This window comes from Miscanthus floridulus, chromosome 4, assembly GCF_019320115.1.
Source record: "Miscanthus floridulus cultivar M001 chromosome 4, ASM1932011v1, whole genome shotgun sequence".
In the NCBI taxonomy this organism is placed as follows: Eukaryota; Viridiplantae; Streptophyta; class Magnoliopsida; order Poales; family Poaceae; genus Miscanthus; species Miscanthus floridulus.
In genome coordinates this window covers 98,009,175-98,032,507 of record NC_089583.1, presented here as the reverse complement: position 1 = coordinate 98,032,507, position 23,333 = coordinate 98,009,175, and the positions used below count along the sequence as shown (strand labels likewise).

The window sequence follows — 23,333 nt, the reverse complement described above, 5'->3', positions numbered from 1 at the left end:
GCGCATTATAAGTAAGATAAGAGGATTTTGTGACACCCTTATTATCAGTAAATGTTTCTGACAGATTCTTTGCAATATGATGCAAATATAAGATATTCTAAATGATTAGGTTTAGAATTTTTGGTACGTGGATGTGAGGATTGCTCTTTTGATTCCTGGCATTCTTGATGTGGTATAAATCTCCCCCTAATGCCTGGAATTATCCTCAAATGTGATCAACATACGGACAATTTATAAATCCCCTGTAGAGTTACCTCTTGGGATCCCTAATGCCCATTTGTATGTTGGGGGTGGTGATATGGGTATGTGAAAACATACTCGATGCGTAGATGGGAAATGTTTGGCTGCAGCCAAAGTTTCACGTACATACTGCAACGGAGGGAGTTGTATAAGTGCATCTTGATGAATTTGAATTAACGATGCGGTGTGTAAGGCCGCATGAAAATAACTTAGTTATGGTAAATTACAATTCTATTTTAATATGTCATGCAATTTAATTCTCAATAAGAGACTCAATAAAACCATTATTGGTATGGACATAAGGTACTTGGTATATAGTACCCAAAAACCAAACTGTTCCATAAAAATGGATTTGATCCCGCATCTAGGATAATTTGCTCTAAATTGAAGATTTCGAGCAATGAGTTTGGTATAGTGATGGTTCTCATGACTAAGAGACACACCTAGGACTATATTATGGATGCATAAATGTGCATTACATAGTATCTTAATGGTCCATAAAATGGTAAATAGAGTCACATGTATGTTCTTGAATTTCTTTAAGAAATGTAGTGGCTCATATTGATACTATGATGAATAGAATTGACAATAATTCTCAAGTTATCTCTATAGTTGAATAACCAAGCCAAATGTGTCAAGTCTTGTTGACATCAAGAGAGAATTATTTGTACGCAACATTGGATACATGTTATGTATATATAGTCAAATCCAACTGAGGATGTTTTGTTTAAGTATTGCCATATCCGTTGTTAAGAGAAAAATACTCCTTTTAGTTGTCATCTTGGGGTTTCCATATGAAAACCACATTAATGGATACCTCTATAATTTTAATTGGGTACATCTTAGAATCAGAATACAAGAATGGATTCATGATTATTATTTGAGTACCAATAGGGAGTATGATAGTAGCACGACCAAAGCCCACTATCATGACATCGCGTTAAGCGATTAACAAAATATTTCCTTGTCTCTATGTAAGAGTTTAGAAATATTTTGCTTTTCTATATATAGAGTTTATGGTGCAACTATCCACTAGGCAAAATTCCTCTTTGCATTTGGATTGACTCCCGTATAAGTCTATATATAGCATGAAGAATATAATGATATTCTTTGCAGATATATAGATTACATACAAGTTAATTAATGGAATATCAAATGTGATGGCACATTATTGTGATATTCAATTGAAATTGATGACAACATTTTATATTACAACACCAAAATGGGACGAAGATACTAGGTATCTTTGTAAATGGAAGACAAATTTGGTCTCCAAAATGGATCAAGCGAATTAAATTCGATGATCATGCTCTCTATGCTCATAAGACCCACTTATTAATTAAGTGTTTGGTTGCTACTTGGTTTTTTCATGAAACTTGTTGTGAACAACTGGCCTTCCTGGTGGTGTCAGGTTGAAGATAGAAGCATGCTTCATATCTTTATTGTTGAGCCGAATATTTATGTCCAATGAATTTGTAATACCGATCAATTAAATGTTTCAAGGCATAACATTTCAAAGTTATGTGGCTGTAACATACACAATTGGGACAAAATATGGTTCTGTCATATTTGAGAAATGCATTGACCCTAAAGAATGCACGGGGCTGCTACTTCTTTTTGCGTTAAATCTTACCATTAAAGTTCTATGGATGACATTATTACATGGCATCGAACTTGTTATGATTCTGAAAATTCAATATACTTCAGATTATAGAGCATCACTATAATGCTTATGATGATTCCTCGATAAGAGTTTATCATACACTTAGACCTGAAGTAATGTAGGAATTAATCTAAAATACATTTGGTAAGTAGTGTGCTTTCGCGAAAACACAATGTTGGGAGATATTTTGGAACAACATAATTATATTCTCAAGTGGACTTAAGATCCTAGAGATAAAGTTGTGGCCAATCATAGTTGGCATTGGGCAGAATGATTGCCTTGTGTTGTTCATATCACTCATTGAAAGCTAGCCATATAGTGCTTCGATTTGCACCCATTGAGATACACATACGTGTGACCTGAATGTATATGGTGCTTTATTTAAATAAAACTCCGTATTTAAATTGATCATAAGTGGTGATGCTCTCTTATGAGGAGCACCAAATATTGCCATGAATCCATAGAACATCAAGTTTAACATTACGTCCATTGACCATATTAGATAATGGTGACCATCAAGAGCAAGAGATCAAACTCTTTGCTGGCTATTATTCTAACAATGTTTAAACCATAGATTTTCTAAATTTACGCTAAGGGTAAATTTAAAATTGCTATGGTGATGCTGTATTAATTAATGCAAAATAAATAGGAGATAAGATCTATCTCACTAATAGTGTAAACCTCATTTATGCTAACACATTAGAGGTAGTTATTATAAAGATGTAGACCTCTAATAATATGGATATAGTCTGTTGAACAGTAGATGCCAAGTGGTGTATGCAATTTGTATAAACACATTTTAAGGTAATCATCAAAAGATTGATGTAGACCTTAGTTAATCCGCAAACGAATTGGGTACGCACGTTGAGGATAGTCACTAAGTTGTGGACTTAGTGTAGATCCCATAGTAGTAACTATGGTGCTACCTTGTGTATGGCCAATAGGAATGCTGATTAATGGTAGTCATCTTGTGAAAAGATGTAGACCATATGTTCCAATTTATGATGTTGGGTACGCACATTGAGGATAGTCACTAAGAATTTAGTGTAGATCCCACAGTAGCAACTATGGCGCTACCTTGTGTATGGCCAACATACAATGTGGAACATTTATGTTATACAAATAATGAGGTAATACACTTAATCGATTTTGCATTAAAAAATGTAAGCACTATGAGCCTTAAATAAAGCATGAATGGGCTTAACATGAAATGAAAATTGCAAATAACAAAGTAATTACAATGCAAAGGTCGTGATAATAATATTACATGTTTATTGGGTTTGCCATTTTGGACAAACACTTTGAACAATGTAATGATTATACTACATGTTTATTAGGTTTGCCAATTTGGACAAACACTTTGAACATGCAATTTTAATAGCATATGTTTATTGGGTTTGCTAATTTGGCCAAACGCTTTGAACAATACTAAAAAATTCCAGAAAACATAAGATCTAGAAAGCGAATTTACAGTGGTAAATTCATCTGTAGCAGTACATGTCATGATGCATTCTTGATGACACATGGGTCTCAAAAATACTTATTTACATGAGGTAAATATTATACATCACAATGTATTTTAAACCTAGGGTCTAAAATTAATATTTACATGAGCTAAATATAGTATGCTACAGACGTGTTAAAACCTGAGGGCTTAATCATGAATCTGGATTATATAAATAATCCATTTGGAGTATCCTGTAATTCATAGAAAATACAAGGGTGTTCGTGCATTTCTGCACAAACTTATCCAATGCACGAACGGTTTTCCCGTCGGTCGAGTCTCTTGGCCTCCGGGCATGCTGTTTGGGGCCACGGGAGCCCCCGGCGCTGTCTCGCCGGCTGTGGGCGGGCTCATCGGCCGCGGATCCCGTCTCCTGGCCCAGCGAGGAGCCGTCGCGGGGCCGACCATAGGGGCCACGCGGGGCCGTCGGCCGCGGCAGGGTCCGACCGCCGGACTGGGCAGCAGGACTGCGGGCGCCTGGCCGCGCGGGAGCCGGCTGCGCGTGCAGAGGTCGTCGCGGTGTGCGGGTTCGGAGTCGCGCGAGACCGCCAGTCACCGACTGTTGGCGCGGAGGACGCGCGGGAGGCTGCGCGGGCTGCCTGCCTCGAGAGTAGCCGGACGCCGACGCGGCACCACCGACGGGGCGCGCCGCACGCCAAGGGGTGGAGCTGGCCACCGCCACCGCCAGAGGGCCGCAGCGGGCTCTCCAGCCGTGAAGCCTGTGGCCGTGCGTGAACCCATGTTGGACGGGACATCGATGGTTACCATTGACGGGTACGGTCGAAAAGAACGCGGTGGCCAGTCCGTGGATGAAGGAAGTCGAATCCACTGCAAAACAAGTACGAACAATACCAATGAATGGCTTACACTGTGATTCTTGCTGATTGCAGGGACGATTACACCTTCGTGACTTGTTCTTGAGAGCAAAGTGTCTCCGATGCAAGCCATCAGGGTGCCGGTTTCGTTCTCTTCTCTCGTTCTTGAGAGCAAAAGTGCTGATAACGTGTTAAAGCATGAATGTAAATGAACAAATTTGAGAGAACTGTTTCTTTCATTGATCTCTGAAATATATTTATACAAGTGAATGGGTGTCACGAAGGGACACGACTGTTCCCAAAGGACATACCCTTTGGAGTAAAACTAACTATCTAATCCTATCCACTAATCTTATAATTGATGGATGAGATCACTTCGTGAATAAGTGTTTGTTCATGGCGTTGTTGATGAGATCACCGAAGGGGTGTCTGTCAAGAGACACCGTTTCTTAACAGAAAACTCGCAGTCCGCCTTGACGTGGTCATCGCCGAGGCAGTTGAAGCAGAGGCCAATGAGGTCCTCCGGTACTGGCCTTGCCACCCTGGGCGGGGACCAGCGACGACGACTATGGACCTCGCGGAAGCCCTCGGCGTCAGGCTCCACGGATAGCCTAGCGAGGTGGACGACGATGGAGCGAAGCCTATCCGCAGGTGGCGGGGTGGACGGGCCCGCCCGACGGAATGCACGCTGCACACCGACCATGAAGCCACCCTGCACGCCATGGCGACGATTACGACGCCAGCGACGCGGACGCCTGCGACGCCCACCGGCCGTCACAGCCGCCTTGCCCCTGTCATAGATAGCTGGCGACGGCGCGTCCGAGCCAAAGGAGGCCTCCGAGTCGGAGAAGGAGAGCCGCTCCCCCTTGCCGAGACCCGAGATGGCCGGCGAGAACGGCTTGGTGTCAGGGTTGAGGGCCGATGAGGAGCGTGCCTGAGAGTCGGCCTCCTCGACCTCATCAGCCCACGAACGACGAGAGGGGGAGCCACGCTCCATGGCCCGGGGAGGATGGGTGGGAGTTGCGAGTGGGCAAGGGGGGGGGGGGGGGGGGGGGGGGGAGGTGGACGCCGGTACCAGGGTGGTAGCCGACGGGGGAAGGCTGGTGGCCGGTGGCGGACTGGGTGGCCGCCGACGGTGGGGGAGGGGGAGGGGGCTAGGTCTCAGTTGTGACTAGCTCATCGCCTAAGTGACACCTACAAGTGAACTTTGTCTGATGTACCTTTACTCTCAAATTCTAAGTCCTAAAACCACCAAATGGTTGAAACATACACAGGAGTCAACATAAAAGTAAATATGTTTCGACATTGTAGTGTGCCTTTCATAACTTCTATTCTCCATCCTAATCTCGTCATTTGGTTAATCAGCTCCAGAGATCAACATTTTCTTCATTGCAGCCTGCATACAACAGTTGAGCGCCTTATTATATGTCAGCAACCATGCGGCCATCTGGTAGGCCCAACATGCAAGTATTACAAGAAATTGACTATCATTAATTACATGAATCAATGATAAGCATTAAAAAATGCTGCATTTTTCACTTAGTTGTATTTGGGTTCTTTTTTGTGCAAAAACCACCAAGGCCCTGCTCTCCATCCCAATCTGTAAATTAAGGAGGACAACATGTCACAATTGAATAATGCAAATTTTGTAGCAAAGCATCTGATAGTTTGATCACTGGTTATCATCAACTGGGCCCAATATCTATTGCATCAATGCAGGACGCACAGAAGATGGTCAATCTACGAAAAATAATATTCTTAGGATGATCTGAATTTCATGTTTGCAGCTGTTTAAACGGTTCATGGGGACCTTCTGTTCATGGCAAATGTTGCATTTTCAACAAAGAGAGAGAATTAAACTCTGCTATTTTCCAACCTTTATGGAGTGCTACAGAAGAGACAATCATACTTTTCAAATAAAAGTCAAACTTGGTTAAGAGGGTATCTTCTACTGACGACATCCAAAACATGTATCAAAAAGTCAATGAGACAAATGTTACCTCAAAAATCCAGCAGTCATACGCAAACTCATGAAAAGAGCCAGGCCAGCCCAAACACCAGGAAGCCCGAAAAATTGTGGAGCATACAGCAAAAAGAAAGAGGATATTGCCCCAACTACCATCTGAGGATCCAAGGGATATTAATAAATCACTGCAGAAAGGAAAGGAAAGGAAACACTGCAAACAGAAAATGCAGTAGTAGTTACATGATCAGAATAGCATAAGTTACTTTATGTGCATACCATGGAGGAAGCTGAGTACGAGAAGTCTGAGACACCAAAATGGAGTCCATCAAAGATAAAAGCGAGGGCATTGATAGGCTGGCTAGCACTAACAAACTTCAAAAACATACACACAAAAAAAGCAATGAGCAAAGAGAGTGTTGACAGGGACCAAATAGTATCATAAAAACAGATACATACCAAAACACCACCCTTCACAATTTCTATAACCATGGGATCTTTGGAGAATACTTCTGCAAGTCTACCAAAAGAGACAAACAGAAGAAGTGCCAAAGCGATACCAACGAACACTCCTGCCTAGCAAATAAAACATGATCAACATTATTTATACTATAGTCTTATACATATTAGCAGTAAAATAACTTAGTTAAGGCTGCAACCTTTAACACATAGAACGTGACCTCCTCCACTTTTTTGTAGTCAAGTTTAGCAAATGAACTTGCAATCAGTGCCTGAAATCAAGTACGTAACAAATAAATTCAGTGGACTCAGCCCCAGTTCAAGAGGTATGTATATCATACATAGGGTCAGGAAACAATGAGCAGGCAAGGAGGCAATTCGACCATCACAAGCTTTACATAAAAGGCCAATCTAAAAACAACCTTTTGTGGCACTTTTAAGTCCGAGCCACTACATACATGCCTAAACACTTGCATTGTTAGTGCAGAACTTTAAATTCCATAGATCAGGTTGTAGTTACCATTGAGAAAGATAGAGATTGCTCAAGTTTGAGAAACACATAGTGAATTGAGAAATTTGGTTTTTTTTGAAATAGCGCAAACACATTGCCGCATATATTATTAGAAGAAAAATTGACTCAGTTTTTAAGGTGAAACCAGGGACGAAAACCGAAGTGAATTGAGAAGTAATTGTGATATTTTTGGAAATAGGCAGTGTTAACAAAATATATAAATAATAAGAGATGCACCTGAGCAGAAACAGCCAACGCATCCGAAAGTAATGATACTGCCAGCCAAACTTGCAGACATATTTGATGAGCGGCCATAGCTACTGTGCCTTGCCGAGCAGCCATTGCAGTCCCAAGAGTCATTGTTATCAGAACTGAAAGGGTTCTCCCTAACAGCATGCCACCTATAGAAGTTTCAAAAGAGCTCATGCTTGTATTCAAGGGCATGCAACCCACAATATTAGAACTGCAAATAAATGTTGACGAGTTTTAAGGCATTTTAGTGAATGTATAATGAGCCTAAGAAGCCATTAACTACTCTGCACATCTAAGTATAAGTACCAATGAACCAAGATGCTCAAGAACTGTGGTATATGTGTGAATGAAAGGAATGACTTAAGCGTGATAACTTGGCTAACATAGTGCAAGCAATAATTTACAACTCACCAGATTTTATGTACCCAATAAACTCTAGGTCTTTGAATTTTGGTGGTAATAGAACTGCTCTCTTGCTTAAAGACCAAAGAAGTAGAAACATACCAACATATCTGAATAATTCAAGATAAGAACATTAGAAATGATAAGTCAGACATAATATGAAATCTAGTTCATGTGATTTGTGTGAATGTCAACGAACTTATAATTGAATGCAATACCAGACATACTGTGAAGCAATAGTTGCAAGTGCAGCTCCAGTTAATCCAAAGTTCAGGGAATACACAAAAAAAGGAAGCAGAACCACCGCTGAGATGTTACCCAAACCTGAAGGCATATTTCAAAATTCAGCAATTATGCACAATACGCTGATAGATTAAAGAGCAAGAAGACAAACAGCACTCTGTCAGCATTCCACATAATTTTGAGATTGTGTAAGCTTTCTGAAGCAACTCAGGCCATTTGTGAATCAAGGAAAGCATAGATTGTACATGGCTCTCAAAAGGAAATGCATTGCTTATGATTCAGGTCATCGTTGCCATCTACGATCCATGTCAGTGAAGTGACAATGAAACAACCTAGAAGATACAAACACTGAATTTACGAGGTGTCGAGACTTACCACTGTAAAGTAGAGGTGTTTTTGTATCTTTTAGTCCACGAAACACACCTTGGATAGCCAATGAAACTACAACAGCAGGAGCACCAAGTGCTCTTACAGAAAGAAATAGCCTTGCTGGATTATGCATAGATGATGCCTGCCAAAGAAAACGAAGGCAGAATCAAGGCTCTAGTGACATGAAATGTGGTATTTGATGCAGTGAATTTTCTTACCAAACCACTAGTTTTTGGAGCCACAGGGAAATGAGTGACATCAGAGGTGTTAAAGACAATTATTTCTGGGTCCTACTTGTTATTAGGTTGAAAAGTTAAAATCAATAATAAAATCTGAAACATATCCAATTATTAATTAATCATTTTATCGTTGCACAGCAAGGGTTTGATGTCCCTGGAGACCAGTAGAGGCTAGATATCCATAAGCAGTGGCCGTGGTTTTTTTTTACTTTAACCACAAGCATGAATGTAATCGGGAAAACCTAGCAGTTTGTAACAAACATTCTTCTTCTTAATGCAATGACATGCAGTTATCCTGCATGTTGAGGAAAAAAAGATTAATCACTTTATCATTGCAATCCAAATCTGTAAGTTAAGTTCCAAACACAAAGATTTTATACTTATAATCTTTTACTATAAAAAATAGTTTCTGATAAGTGATAAGTAGTAAGTGCGTCTAATACAGGGACAAAGGGAGTCAAACTTAATTATTCCTTCTTCTGAATGCCCATTTTTGTAGCATACTAGCATTAATACAAAGATATGAGATTTTAACATACATGTGAGACACCCATAATGTTGAGGAGTATTCCAGACCCCAAAATCAAAGCCAAGGCTTCAATGACACCAATTGCAGCTGCCAAGAGTAAAGCAGAAGAAATTGAAGGAAGCCTCTTCCTTTTTCCAATCTTGCCAGATATATTTCCTTATGCGTATCAGCACAGAAAGTTAGCTTGGGAATTCTATAATGAGGCATGTTTCTTAAGCACATAAGAGTCAGCAATCATCTGTACCCGAAGCAGATTGTGAAGAGTCATGTTTTGACACATCTTCAGCCACAAATGATGTCGTGATACTTAGGAGGGGTATGTTGAAGAGCTTTGATATAATGTTGAATACTGACATACCAACGGCAGCCGAAGCCAACTCCACAGGACCTGCCAGATTTAGAGAGGTCAGTGTGTCAGACTTCAGACAAACCACAACAAAAGTAGATAGAAAAATGAAAATAATGAATTCGTCTTCATCACATACTAATCACTAAATTGAAGCATCGTATTATGAAGTGAATGAATGACCCAACTGAAGAGAACAGTGGAAGGGAAATTTACCTAAGCGGCCAACATATGCGGTTTCCAGTAACTGCGCCACAGGATCGATTGCTTGCCCAACTATGGCCGGTACGGCCAGATTCATGAGCTCCTTCCTAATTCCTCCAGGATGATCCCGAACTGAATTGCTGAGGAGTGAGGACGCAATGAACACGCGCCAAAAATAAATCAGGTGTCACTCCAAGAGCCACCGCGCTAGAGGCGAAACACAAATTAACAGCCCTGCTGTAGAATCGACACGGTCAAGGACTCACCCCGCAGGAGTCGCGCCCTTCGCGCCATCCGACGGAGACGCGCGAGCAGGGTGTGATCGATCACCCTCGGCGTCCTCGCCGCGGAACCCCACACGACCGCCGCCGTCGCCGGTTGAGCGAACGACGACGCCGACTCGGCCGTGAAGTAGGTGGCCTCCTCCCGCCGCGGAGACCGCCCGTCTCGCGACGGCGGGAGCCAGCGAGAGCCCCGGCGCGGTCGCGCGGCGGGCCCAACCGATGCCGATCGCTCCGCCGTCCACCCTAACCCAGCGGTTGCGGCCGGGGACGGGGACGGGGCCGGCGGGCAGCTGGCGCAGGCGCAAGCGCGGGGCCAACCCAGCGCCGGCGGCGAACTCCATCGGGGCTCTGTCTCAAGTGACCGCGGCGTCGGATAAGCTCGCAGAGCGATCGAACGAGCGAGGGGGTGGCGGGGTGGTGTTGCGAAGAGGAAGAGACAGCGCGCGCGTCGCTGCCGTTTTGGCTCCTACGATGCCGAGGCGGGGGGAGCACGGGAAGGTGGAGGCGGAGAGGCGGCGGTTTTTTGGTGGAGGCTCCGCCCGCGCGCCCCTGGGTTTTGGCCGTGCGCGACGCACGCGCTGGGCTGGCTGGCTGCCTCGGCCTGAGCGCGCGCATAGCACCAGCGAGGCCGGAGCAAGCAGGGGCAGGTCAGGGGGCACGCGGCCGCGGCGTGTGTGTGTGTTCCCTCGTGTTTTGGTTTCAGTTCAGCCTGTTTCCAGGCTTTCCAGCCGGAGCCGAGCCCGCGTTGCGCGCCGCTCGTGTGCGGTCACACGCCCGGCGGCTGATTGCTCCAAACGAAACGAGCTGCAGCTGCGACTGCTGCGTTGTGAAAAATGCTGCTCATCATCTTCTTCTGTATTTTTTATACCATTGATCAGCAGTTGTGTCTCGTTATCGTCAGAATGAAACATGCATGTGTATTAAAGCTGTATATCACTTGACTATATTAACATTCAAATCATATTAAGACGATCAACAAAGAGTCAATGATAAAAAAAAATCGAGAACCAGATGAGTGTAACTCAGCTGGTTTTTAGTTTCTTGCGGTGAAACCTGTTCAGTCGTTTTAAGTACTCGAATTTATGCAGGTTCTCGTATTTCTCTAGATTTATTTTAAAATTTAATGATATTATTATTTTCGTTGTAAACGATATGCTTGTTGAAAGCGAGACGTCTATGATGATTTCATTAATTTTAAAATTTGCTGACTTGGGTGTCAAATACGGATTTGAAACATCAATTGAGCATTTCTATGTAGGTCTCGCGAGCCTAGGGCCCTACCCGGGCTCCGGCCGTTCCAACCGGTGGACCATGATCGTGACACTGTGTTGCCAATGGCACATAGGTCCACCACCAGCGTCGTGCTACGGTTTAGCCTTTCGAGTCTCGGTTTATGGCATGTTTGAATTCCAAGGCTAAAAATTAGCTCATCTTGTGAAAATGGATTAAACACGAGCTAATTATAGGCTAATCTAATGGACTCTAACCATAAATTAGCCCTCATTAGATCTTATTAGTCTAGAATTAGCCCACATTCTAATCTGTATTAAAAGCATGGGCTAATTATTAGCTTTGGGATCAAACACCCTTTAGAATTATACCGATCAATATTGAAGATTTTGAATTTTATAAAAATAACTTGAAACTAAAATAATTTAGGTGCGGGAATGGACTACAACTGGTGTATGGGCCCACGTACGATATTGAAGATTTTGATTTTAAAATATATTGTGAAACTAAAATTAATTTAGGCCTTTTCCCTATGGTTCCCACCGGGGTACAGTGGCAGCCGCGCGGGATGGACTGGCGTATGGGCCTCGTATCACCTTCGTTGGACCATGGGCCTAATTTGAACGACAGTGTTAAAATTAGGTAGCTAAAAATTAACTGGGACAACCTCAAAAACTTATTTAAAATCACTTCGAAAATAAATGAATATGCCAAGTTAACAAAATGAAATAGTCTATTTTTGTCTTTTTTCCAACAGCTTTCTATGGTTAGCCTCTAAAACTCGAAAACTGGAAAGGATAGATGAAATCTGGAGGAGGACGGAAAACCCACGCAAGATGGAGGCACCAAATGCACACACGCATCTGTGAGTTATCGTAGCAAGATCAATAAAAGAGTCAAGTGTTTGTTTATAAGTCAAAGTTGTAAAAGCATAGCTATATAATAGTTAGCCTTCTATTTGTCTACAAAATTTCTTTATTATTATATATTTCCATTCTATGTCCTAATACTCCTCATATACATCTCTATTGGGACCCGTCTATGCTTTCATATCAAGCTTGTTGCTTGCATGAGAGCTAAGCTCTCTTCTCTTTCCTTCCTTCTCTCTTCTAATCAGTAAAAATACTGATTAGCTTGGCTACAAGCCAATTGTTGTACTTGCTCTTAGAGAAAGATTTACCAAGTGATTATTTATTAGAGAATTAAGATACAAATTGTTGAATGATTGTTTTTTCTCTCTCTCTCTCTTAAAAAACAATGAGGGAATTGTTTCAGGGAGCTTTTGGAGACGTGTATAATCTCGAGCAATAAAGTATTATCCCTTGTTAGCTAGTTGTGCTAACTAGCCAAGGGCTTACTCACTCTTATCCCACGTATTATCCCCTCTGTATTAATCATCTAAAGCCTCGTTTGGATCTTGAAATTAAATTTATTTTAATAATCATAATTTAGATATATATTAATTAAGCTAATATGGATTATATTTGTGTATTATTGTTGGCTATACGAGAGAGATAGTTATGTGTCATATTTCTATCGTAGAGGCACGAGTTGAAGAGCGTGTTATAAGTTGTAAAGTAGAAACATACAATGGTGATCTCAAGAATCAATTCACATCTTCCACCCTATAAATTTGAGATGGACTTATACGTGAACTTTGAAAAGTTATGGAGTGTCAAGCCAATAGCCTAGTTTATTAAGTAGATTTCAATTCCTCCTAGCGAAAGAATCCAAATGGTTTTAGCTGAGATTACAGGCAATGATGCTGAATCCATACATTGGAACGTCTCGAGCCAAGCAATACTCCAGATAGAACACGAAAAAGGCTACGGTCATAACAGAAGAAAGTATCTTTGCAAAAGTTTGACGAAGTACAAATGTTTCCTGATCTACCTTCTAACACAGAAGTGTTGCCCTAGGGTCTGCACTTACAAATCCAACCAGCTACAGATCAAAGTCGCGCAAACACTGCAGATATTACTCACAACATCAAACTAGGAATCGGAGGACCAGAATCTAACGACATACGCATGGCAACAACGTTCAGTCTTGCCGCAGATAGCCTAGACAAAGCAAGACGACGTGAAGAGAGACAACCAGCTCCGTCCATCTCAACCACGCCCGCTCCAACCGAAACGCCAAGGAGTGAGCCGGCTGCGCCACTGGAGACATCCCAGCTGACAGTGACAAAAATAACGAAGGGGTCAACGGCAACTTAGAAAAGCACTGCCAATGCCAAAGGCACACAACATGCTGGCTACTGGCTCTTACAAACAGAACCGGGGCACTACTCACCGCTGCACACGTTACTGGTGGTGACATTAGCGAGGATGGCGAACGTTGTGCTGTTGGTGTACCCGGCGTAGGAGCATGTCCTGCTCTCGCAGGATGAGGTGGAGGATGTGTTGCCGAGGAACATGTCTCCACACTTGGCAGCAGGGCAGAACGACGAGCTCAATCCCTGTGTTGGCTGGCAGTCCAACCTGAACCCCATGGAGCATTATGAGGTTAGAATTTGATTATAAAGGCTGATTCAGAATTTACAAGTTTCAATAGACGAGCACTCACTGCCAGGAGCTAGAGCTGCAGCCACACATGACACAGTTGTTGGCGGTGAGGACGTAGCTTCCATTTGGCACAAGAAGGTTACGATCAATGGCTGTACTGCTAATGGCAGAACCACAAGCTGCATATATAAACACAAAACCATTAGCTCCAAAATGGAACTCTGAGTAAATGGCTAAATGTCATATGACTGAATGAGCATGCTATCTTATGTACATGATATGAAGCATTACACTTTCTGAAGCAATTAAGACTTGAATGCTCATTACAGGCTAGCTTGATCTTGATACAAATTCAGTTCACTTAGAAAGATAAATGAACAGGATGTAAGGCTGAAGTGCATTTTAACTGCACAATACAGCATTAGCATTAGCAATAGCAAGACTAAGATAATGACAAACAAACAAGGTGAGTGACATGAACGAACTTCCAATGATGTGAAGTATACAAAGAATACTATCTGAATCGTACTTTTCTGCTACCATAATCTAGTTCAGCTAGTATTGTAGCAATTCCTGTTGATGTCCTAATCCAACCGGCCTGAGTTTTTTCTCTCTATTTTAGTAGTCTCTTTGTTGTTGTGGTGGTGGTTGTTGTTTGACTCTTTAGGGGGTCTTTGTTGCTCCGTTGTATTACCCAGTCTGGGTTTTCTTCTTTTCAATATAATCGGCAGCTCTCCTGCCTGATTCGTTTCAAAAAAAAAAATTACATTTGGTCCAAACTTCATTCCAAAGAGAGAGGTTTAACATCCTCTTGAAATATAACCTATGAGATAAAACAGATGTCAATGCCCAGAACGTCAGATCCAAATTCTACGTTCAGAAAGCCAGATACATATCAATTACCTTATCCTGAACTATGACTAACAAAAAATATTTTGCTGAAGCAAACAACTCCAGTACTTCTGTTGGAGATACTAATTCATTTACACAAATAGTAACCTACACGTATGTCATCAAGAACAAAAACACTCGGTCTACAAGCTAATGTTCAAGACATGCTCTGTGCAGCTACTTGCAAACTGCGAGCAGAAGTTCGGAGCGGAGAGCAGAAATGCTGAAACAACTAGTAGTGTCGTTTTTTTTTATCATCCTTTTTGTCTATTCAAAAGCACAAGCTTTTCAGGCAAACAATCTGAAAAGAACTCCTGAACATTTTTAGGCGTACAATGGGGGAGCAAAAAAGAGAGAGACTCTGCATTTGCCTAACGGCAAAGCATGTCTATGTTTAATCACAGCTTTTACCAGCAATAAAGATGCAAATGCAAAGAGGTTCAGAACTTTTCAGGGTCCATGTGTAAGCAGCAACAGTAACATAGTATAGCTCAAAATCATTGAAAGTGGATCTACTTTCTTTTAAGCTCAAGGAATCTACCCAAACAAGTCGAATAGATCAAGAACACACGAGCTGCTAGGAAAAAGAAAAAAAAAAGAAAGGGAGGCCTACCTCGGAGTGGCACGTCAAGAACCTGGCCGGCGATAAGGGCCTTGGCGTCGGGCATCTTGTTGACCGCGAGAATCGTCTCCTCCGTGGTGCTGAACTCCTGCGCGATGCTGGCCACGGAGGTCCCGGTGGGCACGACGTAGGTGAAGTGCACGACGGGCTGGTCGGCCACGGGGTCGCAGCTGCAGGGCACGGGGATCCAGAGCTGCTGTCCGACGGCGACCCTGTTGGGGTCGGAGACGTTGTTGGCGGCGGCGATGTCCTGGTAGGTGACGAGGCCCGCGAAGTCGCCCCGCGCGATGGCGTCGAGCGTGTCCCCGGCGCGGACCCGGTACGTGGGCCGCTGGAACGTGGCCCCGGCGCCGCCCGAACAGAGGCAGGGCAGGCGGACCCGCAGCGGCGCGGGGGCCGGCGCCGTGGGCGGCGTGGAGAGCGGGAGGCCGTTGGCGGCCAGCAGCGCGCGGTGGGAGCGGAGCTGGAAGAGCGCGCGCACGGCGGCGAGCGTGGGCGTGGCCGTCCCGTTGGGCGGCGCGTAGGAGATGAGCGCCTGGCACGTGGACGCCCGCGGCGCCGTGGCGTTGCACGCGAACCGTGCCGCACGCGCCCCGGGGCACGGCGCCGCGAGGAGGCAGAGGAAGAGCAGGAGGGAGGCGGCGGGGAGCGGCGCCATTGCTGCCATGGCGAGGCGAGGTTTAGCTTAAGCTAGTGTGCCCGTGTTACTGTTGTGGGGTTGGGGTTTTGGGCTGGTTTGGTCGTTTGAGGCCTTGTCTAGTTTGCGTTCTAAAGTTTCGGAGTGTCAATCGCATGTCGTAGGGGTATTCGAATAATAATAATAAAATAAATTATAGAATTTCCCAATAAATCAATAGATGAATTTATTAAATTTAATTAATTCGTTATTAGCACATATGTTACTATAGTATTTTATTATTAAATTATGAACTAATTAAATTTAAAAGATTCGTCTCATAAAGTAGTCATAATCTGTATAATTAATTATTTTTTAATCTATATTCAATACTCTATTCATCAAAAGCATTCAATGAGAAATGTAAACTTTAGTTGAGGAATTAAACGAGGCATAGATGTTGGGGAGGCGCATTGGCGCGGAGTTAGAGGAGGGTGGGGGCAGTGTGCAGCAGCGAGCTGGGCGGTGGTCATATGGTTTGTGGTCTCTCTCTCCATTGCCGCGCGGTCAAAGCTGAGCTTGACGAGGGATCCATGCCGTCCACCGCTCCCTGTACGGCTCGGATCGTGCGTAAAAGGCACCGGTGGGGATGACAGCGTGAGCCTAGTGGCGTGTGCACAGTGAGTGGGTGGGGTGGGGTTGAGGGAGAAGACAGAACAAGCGTGGGCGCTGGCTCACTCGCCTGCAGGCTTCAGCAGCTTGCGGGGATTCTCTGTGCGCGGTGGCATCGTAGCTTGACATGACGTGCAGACGGTTCAGGCTCGCCTGCTCGGCGTGAGCGTGTCTGCGTGCGCTGCTGCCTGCTGGGAATCGCTTCGACCGCGCGGAGGATCTGGTGGCCGTTTAGCCATCACCGATCGTCCACCACGCCGGTGCAGGGGAAACCTGCGTGCTCGCCGTGCTGGTGCGTGGTTTGTCGGAGTGCCCGAGTCCGAGTGGGCGGCAGCGTCAAGCCGGCAATGCGACACGCGGTTCGCATCTGCGTTCCTTGGCGGTGAAAAGCCAGCCGCCCAGTAGCAAAGGGACGGCGATCCCATCTGTCCCTTGGCCGGCCGCCGGAAGTGGGTGCGGCGCCCTTTGTCCGACGTCCGTGTGCCTGCTCCCGTCCCACAGAACAGAGAGGGCGCCATGCTCACGGCATCGGCAGCGTGATTGTACGCTGTGATGCCAGTTGCCAGAGGACGCCGGTCTTGTTGGTTTGTGAGTTCACGATATCGCGGTGTTGGCGTTCGTTCGTTCCTGGAGTTTTCTGACTCTAGTGCATCACATGATGTGAGCCAACGAGCAGCGAGCGAGGTGAAATGAGTTTCATCAGTTATCCTACTGTTTTCTGCACGAACTTTGTCCGCTGCGCGCCGAGGTTTGCGGAGCCCGTGCTCCAGCTCTACTGCCGCGAAACATGTCCAGTTCCTGACAGAATCCAGTGCGGCGGCCATCCATGGCTCCTGAACCCGGAACCGTTGGGGTTGGGGGTCAACAGCGCTGCGTCAGTTTTCAAAGCTGCAGCGGATCATCAGGACAGGACACGCGGCCTTAAAAACAAGCGAGCTCCCGCACTCGACGCTATGGCCCGTTAGCTTCGCGGAAAAAAAAAAAACGAAACACTGTTTCAACGGCTTTGTTGTGATAAAAATACTGTTTCGATCCGATTATAAGGGCCAACACGTCCTCCCAGGAACTGGATTGAAGCTGCTTGTCGGGCAAAGATTCCGGGCCATATCATATGGGCCGTCCAATGCTCAAGGTGGTGAACGGCATCGGAGAAGCAACTCTCTTGTTTTTATTTTTTTTATTTAATTATATATACTACCTGTTACAGTTACAGAGGAAATTTTTACTAACTCTGGTCTGTTTATCACATTGCATTACCCCCATCATCGTTTCGAACAAATACGTACTCCTACCCTTTTTCAGAAATCAGAAACCACAAAACAAACTGCGAAATCGGGATTACTCCGAGACGCACTTTGCACTGCACCTACCGGCTACCAGTTAGGCAGTTACCACCTCTTATCTTCCCAGAATCCCAATAACCGCTAGGAAGTTGGAGAATGTGCACGTGACGGGCGGCGACGAGGCATCAGGATCCAATCTTTGACCGCGGGTCCTGTCCGAGGGGATTGGATTTGGATCGAGCCCTGCTTGCCAGGCCTGGTCCTAGACGATGGAGAGGTGGTGGAAGTGTCTATGCAAATGCTTCAGCCTTCAGGTGACCAGGCCTGGCCTTAAATTGGACAGTTCGTTCATGGATAGGACGACACATACACAAGCTGACAAACATACATTACCACACGCAAATTGAAACTAGCTTAACTTGTTGGATTCCTTGTGACGAGACTTGCCCGCTCATATTTCCTTAACATAGGTGCTTCCTCAGATATGTCGTCGGAGATGCTCAAAGAGTTAGCTTATGTGCATGTGTTGTGAGCGCGTGTGCACATATGTAATCTTCTGTGTTTGTTCTGTGATTCGAAAAAAAATGCATTTATCACATAATTCATGCATCACGCCAACTTCCCAACATTGCAGAAAGACCGAAACGTTGTCTCTGCTATTCAAGCAAAATGCGATCAATAAAACCCTGATGTCAGTGACAAATACTTTCTTCTGACAAAGATTAGACAATGTTAGATTGCAATGTGTCAACAAGGTCCAGCACAAAACAACAGTAACTGTAAAAAACGATGCCAAGAAATCTGGCTTACCAACAAAAAAAGAAGTTTAGAAAATTAAGCAGGATATACACATTTCCATGAGCGATTAGCAATGGCAGGATGTTAAGAAAAGGAGGGAAAATCATGCCCTCATTCAGCTAGGGGAAAGAGGATGGACAGCTGCACACCAGAAAATCTATGTACACCAGGGGCTGCAGATCTAAGCTAGTTCGGAGATGTCCAAACCATAAAATTGCTGCCACATACAACACATGTATATGCAAAGTCAGATTTTGCATAGCTCTACCGGAAGAAATAGCTGCACAACTTGACTAATCCGACAGGATCTCCTCTAGCTCAGGATCCTCTTGTCTGATCACAGAATCATCGTCAGGTTCAGTGTCAATCACCTCTCCTCTCCCGCTGCTATCTGGATCTTCCTCTGTATCAGATCCATCTGCCTCTTCGTCAGTATAAACAGGATATGGCGGCCTACCACTACCAATGGCAATGGCTTTCCTTATTCCGGTGTCAGTTACAGGTTCCTGGCTACTTCCAGAAATGGACTTGACTACTACTGAGTTTCTGCCGGTCTTTTCACATATACAGGCCGCAGGATTGGCAAGAAATTCACCCCTTCCTGGTGTGATTTCCATGGGCTCTCCCATATATCCTTTCTGGACTGTTCGCACCTGTGAGGCAAATGCATCCCAAGACATATTTCCCCTCTTCATGAATAAGGGAAAGAGCTGTTTAGCATTTGGCCGGATTGTTCTCTTGTGGGCAAAATATCTCCTGGAGAGAGCATAAGTACAGATGATCTGGAACAAGATTGGATTACAATAAGTAAAAAAAAAGGGGGGGGGGGGGGGGGGGGGGGGGGGTGGGAGTTAACAGCAGATAAACATAAGAACAGTTTCAAAAGATGCATTACCTTTGCCCAGCCAGAATTTTGGCCATGTTACCAAAGTTGTTAGCCACAAAAGCATCACTTTCATCACAGACAATGAAATCGATTGCAGCCATGCGAGATGAGAACTGCAGGAATGGAGCAAGCTTCTCTTGGCTTGACAGCGTTTCTTTTGTATGGAAATTAGGAAACAGTGCTTTGAGGGATGCTAAAGTATCTTCGCCTCCATATATCTCACCAGAAACAACATAAATGTGCACATCACTTCTGTAGCCTAATGCCCTCAACATCGACCCTACCTCCTCAGGAGTCAGTGGACACCTACCTCCGGGTCACGTATCTGGAATATGAAAACGTAACAAGATTAGCAAAAGGTAATTCTATCTCAGTATGTGAGTAACGACTACACATCACACAACTCGTACATGCAAGGTTCTCCATCGTTTGCGAATTGCAGCTAATTCTCTCCTCTCCTTTTCTCCACCACCATAATAGCACCCAGAAAAAGCGAGCATGTCAGGTTCAAATCTGCCATCAGAATAACAATCATGTCTTGTTCAAGAAAACAAAACGAGCTAATGTTGTACGGAACAGTAATGGGGGAGTAATAAGATACATTTCCACTTTTTATATATTTAACCAACCATCTTTCATTCTTTTCTGCTAAATTGCCATTTTATTTAAGATCACAGAGAACCGGCAGGAGCAGAAGGGAAACCAACTAGCAATCTTAGAAATTTTATTTCAACAATTAATTCATTTTCTTATAGTACACAAACAGAACAGAAGGAAATATTCTGGAGATGGTGAAACAAAGAAGCTCTAAGAGAAAAGTTTGAGACAATTCAATGGCCAAAGAAGTGAAAAATCATCGTCATTATTCAGACTACAGCTTTGGTTAATCATTATTAATAGTATAAGGTTTTCTGCCCAGGAACATATGCACCACCCACTATTGATAGATCAGAGGTCCAAAGTAGTCTACGTTCATGTACTTGCTACTGAGTGAGCTGAAACAGGTAAAATTTGAACAAAATGATAAATGGAGACTGACAAAAGGTTCAATTAATGTTACAGGATGAAGCAACCTTAGGTGAAGAGCAATAAAATATCTGCTCTTTTCTCGCATTCGTTGTATTAGCTTTTCAGCCAATTCTTGTATCGGGTCAGTAAATCTCAGAGCATGATAATTGACTATGCAACGTAGTTTTTGCAGGTCAGTGTCCAACTTATTTGAGAGCCTATAATCATATTTAGTCGTTCGAATAACCTGCACCACCAGGAATTAAAATGAGCTATGTGACTGGATTGTTATGAAATCAAATATCTCCCAAACTCTCAGCCACAAAAATTAGTAGAAGAGGACTAGGAGGCATTATAAATAAGAAAAGAAATGGCCACCCAAATTCAAGTCGAAGAGGACTCAAACTTGGGTGGTGGGGGTGTGCATCCACACCTCCTACCAACTGAGCTGAGGCCCAGTTCCTAAATCAAAACTACACATAGAGGCATCAAAGAAAATTCAAATTTCATTATTTTATGCTTCTATGTTTTTTAAATAAAACTACACATAGAAGCATAAAAATAACGAAGTGTGCAAATAAGTTACATAAAAACACAAGAAGCAAAGCATTATTGAAAAATCGCCCTCAAAAGATAAATTCCTCAAAAGCAGTGCAAGTTAGTGAAAAAAAATTGACCGCTAAAATAACTGGTCAGTAAATTTATTTAGTGATATATGAAAAGGCATAATAAAATATAGTATAGTCATGATAATGTAGAAAAGGACTAAGATTAACTTCATATAAATAAATGTCGGCCAGCTAAGCCATAGGTTGCATAACTCACATGTTTCTTCAGAAGTGCTGGTAAGACGCGGTTCAAGTAACACCGTGGAGTACATTTTCAGGGGACACACATTTTATAAGGTTTCATTGCTTTACCTCCTTTTTCTGGAGGCTCTTTGATAATTCTGATATCCTTTTCAAGAAATGAGATGAACCAGTCCATATCAAAGATTTCTGAAAAATTACTGCAGTATTGGATACAAAAGAAGTGGAATAAATTAAATCTTAACACCTATAAATGGTAAAAGATCATTGGCTGTAATTTGAGAAGTGTTCACTGGTCACTATTGCATACCTTGAATCTTTCTAGAAAAATGTTTGATCCAGTCTGGGAACAACAAGTGTAGCGTTCAAAATATGTGCAGCAACTACAGCATCAACTATCTAGAAAGAAGCAGGGGTCATGATACGTCTATAGAGAAAACTAGCTTAGTTTTATACACCACATGTATTATACATCAACTGGTGAGGCTGACAAATTTAGATACCCCAGGTTGTTTGAACAGGTCCTGACAACATAAGTTATACACCACGTGTAGCTTAGTTTGCAGCAATAAGATAAAAAAGATTGTGAAACATGTGGAGAAAAGAATTCATGTTTACTTCAGGTGTTTTAATCATATCAATCCGTTTACAAGAAGACAGTCAGAGAAACATCTCACCCCTGTTCTCTGCTGATTGAGACCTCCACTTGTAACAACAATCAAGTATCGATCTGGTTGAGTGGTAACACCAGAATCTGCCAAAAACAAATAAAAAAAGGAAAGGCCTTTAGGCGGATATAGTTGTTAAATCATCATACATCATAATGCTAATGAAAAACGATGCACATAGTCATTCATCATTGACACCCACAACACAGGTCAGAGTACATAGCATCCAACAGTTATGACAAGAAAGTATAGATTATAAGCAGTAATTCACAGCAGAGTTACTACTCACCAAGAAATTTACTGCTAGAGTTGCTGCATCCATGGAAGTTGCTAGCAAGCTTCGATCGCCAAAGATCATCCTGCCTAGTCCATCCATGTGTCTACATTTTGGGCGAAGTATAACTGGATGATGAGCTATTAATAATGAAAGGTCCAACCTGACATTTCTTATGATTTAAAACAGACAGGATGGGCTAGGTGGTTTGATATGACACGGAGCTCAAACCCACAAGGATAAAATCAAATAAGTAGAAACATCTATCCAAGTTCGACTCATTTATGCACAATCCGAAACATAAACCACAAGCCATGAATTCTCATCTAACCGGAACACTGAACGCGTCGCTGCTCTCGGAGCCCTCCAGTTCGCCGCCGGAGCCGTTTGTCTGCGGGCTCATACAGAGTAATAGAAAGAAAAACAATCAGATCGGGAAGCACGGACAAGGCTGCCAGGCGAGGAGCTAGGGTCCGTCCATACCGGATGGCGGCGGAGGAACCGTCGGGAGGAGGATGAGGATGAGGTGCCGAGGCCCGGGCGGGGGTCGGCGCGGAGAGGAGTGAGACGGAGAGGAGCGAGATGGCTAGGAAGAGCAGGCCTAGCCCGGCCGCCGGCAGCGCAATGCGGCGCAGGCACCGGTGGTGGCGGCCGTGCCCGTGCGGGTAGCCGCGCCGCAGCGGCTGGCCCATCTGCGGCGGTCGGCGGGGCCGAGTGGGGCGGGAGGGTGGCGACTCAGGTTGAAAACGCACGGAAACGGGCGGAAAAACCTCCGTCCCGTTTTCGTTTCTACATTTCATAGTCGAAAACGGTATCGGGATCGGAAAGGCTGGGATCGGGTGCGGGAGCAGAAATGGACAAATATCGACAGAAAGACGACGGAAACGGGCGGAAACGTAAGCTGGAATGACGATCACATATTAATATCATAACACCAGCTGTTGCATGGCAATATCATAATTCATATCACATGCTTAATCACATATCTATATGCTGCACGGTACGTCACCAGTGCTGCAAGTGGCAACCAGTCAAGCACCAGCGCA

At 43.9% G+C, this 23,333-nt stretch overlaps 2 protein-coding genes and 1 pseudogene across 3 annotated transcripts; all 3 read right to left on the bottom strand.

The window, feature by feature from the left end:
• Positions 1–5,443: 5,443 nt before the first annotated feature.
• Positions 5,444–10,618, bottom strand: LOC136552264 (protein DETOXIFICATION 45, chloroplastic-like). Of its 2 annotated transcripts, XM_066543789.1 has the most exons (14): positions 10,006–10,618; positions 9,752–9,879; positions 9,434–9,577; positions 9,200–9,345; positions 8,428–8,563; positions 8,037–8,133; positions 7,819–7,919; positions 7,393–7,556; positions 6,845–6,916; positions 6,645–6,761; positions 6,465–6,560; positions 6,223–6,344; positions 5,721–5,822; positions 5,444–5,618 (listed from the first exon to the last, which is right to left on the bottom strand). In XM_066543789.1, exons 1-13 carry the CDS (start codon positions 10,362–10,364, stop codon positions 5,762–5,764), a joined length of 1,743 nt encoding a protein of 580 aa, XP_066399886.1. In that variant the 5' UTR covers positions 10,365–10,618; the 3' UTR covers positions 5,444–5,618; positions 5,721–5,761. The 2 variants fall into 2 exon arrangements, 1 of the variants encoding a protein (XP_066399886.1); XR_010782777.1 differs by lacking the exons at positions 5,444–5,618; positions 5,721–5,822 and having other exon boundaries at positions 6,304–6,344; positions 6,645–6,757.
• Positions 10,619–13,094: 2,476 nt separating this feature from the next.
• Positions 13,095–15,952, bottom strand: LOC136552262 (chitin elicitor-binding protein-like). Its single transcript, XM_066543788.1, has 4 exons — positions 15,265–15,952; positions 13,822–13,939; positions 13,549–13,736; positions 13,095–13,430 (listed from the first exon to the last, which is right to left on the bottom strand). Exons 1-4 carry the CDS (start codon positions 15,938–15,940, stop codon positions 13,297–13,299), a joined length of 1,116 nt encoding a protein of 371 aa, XP_066399885.1. The 5' UTR covers positions 15,941–15,952; the 3' UTR covers positions 13,095–13,296.
• Positions 15,953–18,559: 2,607 nt separating this feature from the next.
• On the bottom strand, positions 18,560–22,996 carry LOC136552261 (O-fucosyltransferase 6-like; annotated as a pseudogene).
• Positions 22,997–23,333: the final 337 nt, after the last annotated feature.